The 8,875-nt window shown below is 30.9% G+C and overlaps 1 protein-coding gene across 1 annotated transcript; it reads left to right on the top strand.

The window, feature by feature from the left end:
• Nucleotides 1-6,434: 6,434 nt before the first annotated feature.
• LOC143533840 (31 kDa ribonucleoprotein, chloroplastic-like) lies at nucleotides 6,435-8,545 on the top strand. The gene is made up of 5 exons (XM_077028489.1): nucleotides 6,435-6,545; nucleotides 6,704-6,911; nucleotides 7,325-7,375; nucleotides 7,742-7,860; nucleotides 8,228-8,545. The coding sequence occupies exons 1-5, from the start codon at nucleotides 6,435-6,437 to the stop codon at nucleotides 8,543-8,545; spliced, it is 807 nt and encodes a 268-aa protein (XP_076884604.1).
• Nucleotides 8,546-8,875: the final 330 nt, after the last annotated feature.

Genomic DNA, 8,875 nt, shown 5'->3' with positions numbered 1-8,875 from the left:
TTATGCTCGCCAACTAACCTACTTTATTAACATATATTTCACAAAACACGATGCATAGCGTGTACCTCCGCACAAAATACACCCAACAAACTATATGCAGAGGCGACAGCGTGCTTGCACTGATAACCCATTACACACCACATCAAACTCTACAAACCAATACAAGGAGATAAGTCGTGCAAACCCGCAGTAACGCGCGGGCACTTATGCTAGTTAAAAGTTATACTTAAACAAAAAATAAATCATATTTGGGCAGAATTAAAATTTATTTAAGTATGTGTGCAAAACAATTGTAACACATCACCTTTGAGCAGAAGTGAGACAACTAATTTAATTATGCACAAGCTAGTTTTGCTAGATCAAAATGTAACACACCACCTTTGGACAGACTTGAGACACTTGTACCATGTTATGCAAAAACTAACAGAAGCTTTTAATTAAACTTGAATGATATGGTAAATGTAACACGTCACCTTTAGACATAAGTGATACATCAAAATTCACTCAAGTTAAGCTTTTTATGTTTTGTAAAATTTTATAAGATTTAATTGTTTACAAAACATTTACCTAGGAAAAGTTTATAGGAAAATTAGAGTTCTCGGAAAATTAGTTATCGATACTTTTGAGTTTTTTTAGGATATATGAGTTCTCGGGAATTTAGTGAGCCCGAATTTTAGTGGGTTTTTGGGATTATGAGAGTTTTCAGGTTCTATAAGGTTTTCGAGATTTTGGTAAACCAATACCATTATAGAAAAAAAATATGAAGTTTAATTTTAAATCTTTAACCCATAAACTATTTTTAACCCATAAATTATTTTATCCCATCATTTATTTTTAAATCCCATAAACTAATTTATAATAAAGATGGAATTTGAATTTTAATGGATTATCTTGTTTCCAAATTTAAAATATTTAATTATAATTATCCAAGATTTTGAAATCTTTTATTAATAAAACTATATCATGTTTCAAAAATTTTAATAGATAAAAATCAATCAAAATTGGAAACAACATATTTTATTCCTACGATTCATCCAAATAAGGACGATTCTTCGGTTTTTATGACGAACATGAAGAATATCTTCGAAGAATCTTTAGTCAGTTTTCTCTGGAACCAGATTTCGAATAAATTAGAGTTTTAAATATGAATTTTAGCAATTATAACAAGTTTTCTTAATAAAGCATGAAAACAGAAAACCGAAAAAAATTAGGGTTTTAATCAAAATTCATGTTTTTCGATTTTAATTCCATATTTAGGGAAAACATGAAGAACTGATTAATCAACATCACTCTGATGTCACATTTTGATCAGTTTTTCATGTAAGCAATAGAAAACATGATAAATATTAAACCTATGAACCTGTTATAGCAGTGAGAGTAGTAACCGCAAAGAGAAGGATGTAGACGACATGGTTGTTAGCTTGGTCGAGTTCCCCTTTAGAATGTGTAGCTAAGGATTGTGTTAGGGAAGAATCCGGTTTTAGGAGAGAGATGCACGCAAACTTGTTATGTTAATATTTATCTCTCTTTATATACATCCAAGGGGAAACTCTTTATTAGGTAATTATATGTAATATGACCCATCAATAATTACCAAACTAATATATAATAAGGTATAGTTAATATTTTGATCTATTATAATATAAATGATTATAATGGCTATATATAAGTATATATTATTATATATTATTTTTACACATTTTGTGTGCAACTAATTTTTAAAATGGAATACAAATATACAATTAGGTAAATCGGTATCATCATGTAAATTATCATTATCAATAAATTACTACTATTGAATTTCACTATATATAATAACACATAAATTTGCAGAAATAAAGCATTCCAACAAATTCACGACAGAAAATATCATCATATAGGCTATAGCCATAATCAAAAGCATATCCATGCAATGATCATTAACAAAACTTTTGTTTATCATATAGTTGGTCAAAATGGCCTTAATTTCACATTCACTAGGGCAAAGGCATTTAAAAGAAGTCTTCGTCACCCGTTGTAGTGCCCATTAATGTCTTGTAACGTTTCGGTGCCGGACTGCCAGTTCAATACCATACACAGCAAGCGTTCCTGCTATCCCATACCCGGCCACACACAATCCGTTGCCCAGCCAAGTGTCATTGCATGTGGTTGTCAAGGCCTTCCAGTGATTAATAATATATTCTTCCCTTACTTGACGGTTAGGATGTTTGACGACTAACTAGCAACAAACTAGCAACAGGGGCGGGCGCGGAGGCGGTGCCGAAGATGATTACATGACTGTATTATTATGATTATCACCATTGTTATGGAGGGATGTGATGGTGTATTTATAGGTTTGGGATGACATCGGTTGCTTATGATGGTTTAAAGGTGGTTATTAGAGAAAGGATAAATGACAACGGTTCTTCAAATCGTTTGGGTTTTTAAATGGATGTTGGATTGAATAGGGACCAAATATTTTGACCTTTCATGAAATATGCATTGTTTTAAAAAGAAAAGGTAATGACAATACAAAACGTGGTAAAAGAAAGAAACAAAGCATAAGTCAACTTTTTTGGCATCAATTAGAATTGTAAGTATTTGAATAGAATATTAGAATGTGACATTTGATATATGGCAGGACAGTAATAAAAAAAGAGACGATAAGTTTTCTTTTTAAATTATTATTAAAGGGTGAGAATTGTGACCAATTGTAAATGTAGAGAGAATATATATACAAGCTATACATATTTGTATATTATAATATAGGTATATTATACTATTGTACATATGCATATATTACACAGATTATACATATATGTATATTATACCGATTGTTAATATCAGTCTCTAATTTATGAGTTGAATTTGTTTGTTATAAAGTTAAGACCATATTATTTGTTAAAAGAGAGTGATGATATTTGAATAACAAGAACATGATGCTTTTTACGTATATCTTTTGATGGTGATTAGGTATACTGCCATATAGCATTGACGAAACCAATTATACATAGTTGTATATTACACATAGGCTAGTTTACAAGCTTCTATTGATTATACATATAAGTATATTTAAGAATGATACATATATGTACATTACGCCACACTTGACGATTTCACACTCTTTAGCAAAAATCAAATAAATATCTAAAAAAGAAGTAATTCCCTAAAACATAAATACCGCAAATAACATCGACATGTTTTTAGTACTAGAAAATCAAAACGTACAGTCCTGAGATCAATCCGATAACAAAAACTTCAAACAAACAGCACTATACGACAAATAAAGCTTCAAACAAAATCTAAAAAATGAACATCTATTTCTTCATTTGACCAACCAACTCATTTGCTTCCTTTAGAACTCAGTCTCGTTCTTTATTTGATTATGATAAAACTCGGTCTATTTCGTTCTTTACATTTCATGTAACACCAAGTGATTATAAATATAACGTCCTTAAACATTAACATACAAGGTATTTACACATACATGTATAATGATTTTTGTACATACATGTATGGGCATATATGAATTATTTATATATGTACACATGTATAATAACAATGTACACACCTAATAATGTTACATGCGATGTTGTATTTTGCATATATATATATATATATATATATATAGGTATTGGATCATTTCAGAAGTTTTTTTACAGCGAGAAGTGCGAGAAGTGAATGTATAAATTCATTAATCCCTAATTTCACATCCTTTCTTATGTGTAGATGCTCTGTGTAGGTGCATATGTATGTGTGTAGGTACGTATGTTTGTATATGTGTATGTATGTTTGTATGTGTGTAGGTACATAGGTTTGAATGTGGCTCGGTACATTTATATGTTTGTAGGTAGGTTTGAATGTGTAATTAAGACATAAATACAACCAACCTACATATATGTATGTAACATCATATGAAAGGGAGTGAAATTAGGGATTAATGGAGTTATACCTTCACTTCTAGCACTTCTCGTTGTAATATCACTTCTCGCAAGATCCATCCCCTAGGTATATATATGGTAAGGATCCTAAGAGAACCCTTTGTAAATTGAGAACTTTGAGAACCATTTTGTACCACTAAAAACACCTTTAAAAAATATTCAAAAAAATCATAAAACAAAAAATAATAAAAATTTCAAAAAAGTAAAAAAACCAAAATTCTTATATTTCATTCCGGTTTCATAAAAAAAATATAAAAAATAAAAAAAACATCGTATTATACACATATGTATAATTTTATATAATCTTTAGTTACGTAATATACACATATGTACAATATCATTTATCTTAAATTATACACACGTGTATAAAAAAAACATGTAAATGTACATATATGTATGTATTATACATATGTGTATATAGTTTAGCTAAACCGAGTTTTTTTTAATGAAACCGAGATGATAAAATAAAAATTTTGGTTTTTTTACTTTTTAGATTTTTGATTTTTTTATTTGATGATTTTTTTTTTATTTTTGGATTTTTTGTGGTCTAAAATGGTTCTCATAGTTCTCAATTTCAAAAAAGTTCTCTCATGATCCTAATCATATATATATATATATATATGTGTGTGTGTGTGTATGTGTCACGTGTGTGTAAATAATACGTATGTGTATAATAATAACATATATACTAATTTAATACAACTCAGAAAATGCAATATATTGTACATATATGTATAAATTATACATATATGTATAACAATAACATATATGAGAATTATAACATGTGTGTACAATGTATTTATATGGATTATACATACATGTTTAATGATATTGTACACAGGGCCGTCTTTGAGGCATGGTAGGGTAGTCGACGGTCACAGGCCCGACACCCCGTTAGGCCCGAAATGTTTTTTTTCAAAAAAAAAATTATATGTATTTTTTATCAAAAACATGTGTATAATCAATGTTTCAACATAATTACAAAACCACTAGCTTGGTATAATGGTAAAGGGGTATGACATATAACCAAAAGGTTGTGGGTTCTAGTCTTATTTGAGACAATTTTAAGCTTATTTTTATACAAAAATTTTTTACACAACTTAAATCATAATCAAATAAGCCCATTTATAATTAAATTGTTTAAACTAGGGGTGTGCATGGTGCGGTTCGGTGCGGTTTTTGATTAAAACCGAACCTAAAACCAAACTTTCGGTTTTATGATTTTTTAAAACCGTTCGGTTTTGGCTTTTTTGGTTTTCTGTTTTTGGTATTTGGGTTCTGTTCGGTTTTGAATGCGGTTTTTTCGGTTTTGCTAATCGAGCCAAAACATTTTGGGCAAGAAAAAAACTTGATCCAAGATATTGAAATTGGGCATGATATTTTTTTTTCTTTAAACTAATGATTAATAGAATATTGAATATTTGGCTTCAAATATTAAAAGCTAATAAAAAATATATTTAAAATCAAAAATCAAAATCAAAACTAAAAGTACCAGTATTATTAGTTATTAACTATATATATGTAGCAACCAAATATATTTGTTATTAACCATATGTTAAACAAATAGTCACCGATAGATTTTGTTTTAATGGTTATTTCAATATACTATGGTTATTTCAAAATTTTTGGTTATTTCGGTTCGGTTCGGTTTTTTCGGTTCTTAACAAAATACAAAACCGAACCAAAACCAATATTTCAGTTTTTGCTAAAGTTTTGAACCGAACCGTCGGTTTCTAATTCGGTTTGGGTTTTTCGGTTCGGTTTTTTTGGTTTTATCGGTTTCGTTTCGGTTTTTTCAATTTTGTACACACCCCTAGTTTAAACCTAACAAAATGTTTCTTTTACTTAAGGCCCCAAAAATAAGTTCGCCTTTGGCCCAAAAACTTTTTTATCTTTTTGGAGCCGGCCCTGATTGTACATATATGTATAATCACTTTGTTAATTGTATAACACATACGACATAGTTCTTTTTCCTTTTTAAGGAATTAGGCATATGTGATATATTAGTAACTTTGCAAGGCATATATTGTATTTATAGTTTTGTATGGGCATATATGAACTTTTCAATATATGTAAGGGTATATATAAAATTGCCTACTAAAAAAACAACAAATCCTCTTTGTTATGCTGTGATTAGGGTGTTCGATCTTAAATCAAAAACATAGATAAGCACTAATAAGTCAATTCATCGTAGGTTGAATGTGAACTGTAGCTCCATGCCATATTTTAATAACCTTAGGGGCTAAAACTTATATTCGAGTTTTTCGAGTTGACCCAAAGCTCAAATCAAACTCAAGATCCAATCCAAATTAGTTATGTTCGGGTTAGTCTATTTTGATGAACTCTTAGGGCTCTTTAATCGTCAAATATTGTATAGGAAACTGTGAAATAAGATAGAATTGATTATTATGAACCTTTACTACTTGCTATAAGCATGTATCCGTATAGATCATCGACTGTTACAATTATAATGGTTGTTTTGAATACACGTGTTTTGAGACTGCAGTTGAAAACATGTCTGTTGAGGAGGGATATCGCTGTTTTGTTGGTGGCTTGATCAAGTCAATGACTGATAGAGCTCTATTTGAGGTCTTCTTAAGGTTTGGCTATGTTCTTGATGCTGAGGTAACAAACATGCTTCATTGCTATTTTTCTACCAACTTTTTGTTATATTACAATATTTGTTTGTTTATATCATTCTACACTTTGGTCGAATTATTTACAAATTACATGTAATTTAATATTGATTTCAAGAGTTCATTTCTATTCTTTGTATGATTTAGGTTGTTTTAGACAAGGTCTCGGGGCTCTCGCTAGGATATGGTTTCGTAACTTTTGCTGGTAAGGATGCAATGAACAATGCTATTGCAGAAATGAACGGATATAACTTGGACGGGACTTACATCTCTGTAAGCAAAGCTCAACCTCAAGCCGGTCCAGGAAGGGACTACCGTCATAATGGTGGCAGTCAGTTAGATTTGCATTTACCTGGTAAGGAAATCACCAAGTTATTATATGTTTGCCACCTCTTTTATTTAATTCATATAACGTTAGATCTTGTGTTCGTGTTGATTGATCTGCGATTGGTGTCCTTATCATGTGTTTTTTAGTTGTTAATCATTGATGGATCATAATCGCCATATGTGTCATATTGGATTTGACAATCAACTGTGTTTGTTTGTGATCTGTGCTTTTAGCCATCATAATTTGACTCACGTAGACAAACATTTATGAATTATGTGAGTGTTTTGAGAATATTAACCATTAATTTAGTGAATTCTTAGGGCTTTAACAATCAAATATGGTATAGGAAACTATGAAATAAGATAGAATTGATCTACTCTACTATAGCGCCATATGTATAACTATATTATGAGTTTAGTTTACCATGTGATATTTAACAGTTATAATGGTTGCTTCGTGTTTGGAAATTGGGGCTTTACAAATCAAACATGGTACAGGAAACTATGAAATGAGAAAGAATTGATGATTATGAATCTTTACTACTTACAATAAGCATGCATTAGCAGAGATCATCAACTTTTACAATTGTCTTCTTTTAACAATTATAAATAATGCTTGTTTTGAATACAAGTGTTTGGAAATTTGTATAATCAATTTTGTTAGTGTGAAAATATGGATATGGTCCATATGGAAAGTAAATTAGCACAACAGGACAATATATATACATGGTTCCGGACTTCGGTCAAACTTTAAAGAATGGTTTATCTCCGCAATATATACAAAAAAGCTAGGGTTTGCATTGACAGGTCTGACTAATGTTCTATACGTTTTTTTTTTTTTTGCTTTTAATACTGCAGTTGCAAGCATGTCTGATCATGTGGGATACTGTTGTTTTGTTGGTGGCTTATCATGGTCAACAACTGATAAATCTCTATTTGAGGCCTTCGTAAGGTTTGGCTATGTTCTTGATGCAAAGGTAACAAACATATTTCATTGCTGTTTTTTAAGAATTTGCACCAACTGTTTGTTATGTAAGAATATTTGTTTTTAACTTACCCGTGTAAAATGAGATCATGCCTTTGATTTCATCATTTCATGAAAGAAGGTTTATATTATCTTATCTTGCAAACCGTTTTTGAAAAAAACTATCCTTCACTTTAAGCAATTGAGTTTACGCGTTCTTAAAAGAGTTTAGGATTTTTTTACATCGATTAATAGACCCTTTATTTTATTTATTTATTTTGAGTATGGTTTATATTATTATAGACTGACACTTTGGTCGTATTGTTTACAAGTAATAGGATATTGATTTCAAGAGTTTATTTTTATTCTTTGTTATTTAGGTTGTGTTCGACATGGTCTCTGGGCGCTCACGAGGATATGGATTCGTGACTTTTGTTCAAGTGCGAGCAATGAATGCTGCTATCAAAGAAATGAACGGATATAAGTTGGATGGGAGTTACATTAGAGTAAGCAAAGCACAATCTCAAGCCGGTTCAAGAAGGAACTATGATGATCGTGGAAGTGACTGTTTCAGATGTGGCAAGCCCGGACATATCGCTAGAGAATGCTCAAGTAAAGGCGGAAATAAGGGCGATAGTTATGGTGGCAGTGGCAACCGGTATGGTGGAGGTTGGTATGGGGAACGGAGGTCGTCATAGTGGGTAGATGCAGTAGGGATGGTAGCGGTAGTGGAGGTTGCGGTTCTGAACGCGGTAATCAATAAAATGATCGGCTGAGTTGTGGTATGATTCGTTAATATAACCTTTTAAAGTTGTGTTATCAAGTTTTAACCCATATACTTTTACTAGCATATGTTGTGGCATGGGATCGTGTTCGTGTTATACTTTGCAATCAAATGAAACCTTATTGCATTTCGGACCTGCTACCTAATACCTACTTTGTTGGATTGGTTGTTATGAATGTAGGATATACTTTTGCATCATAAGTTGTATAGCTACTGGTGATGCACGATGATGATAAGTGTTCCA

This window comes from Bidens hawaiensis, unplaced genomic scaffold (genome assembly GCF_021521415.1).
Source record: "Bidens hawaiensis isolate Kalapana, Puna unplaced genomic scaffold, B.hawaiensis_p1.1 tig00009923_1, whole genome shotgun sequence".
NCBI lineage: Eukaryota > Viridiplantae > Streptophyta > Magnoliopsida > Asterales > Asteraceae > Bidens > Bidens hawaiensis.
Note: the sequence above shows the minus strand (reverse complement) of the source record. Positions and strands in the feature narration are given on the sequence as shown.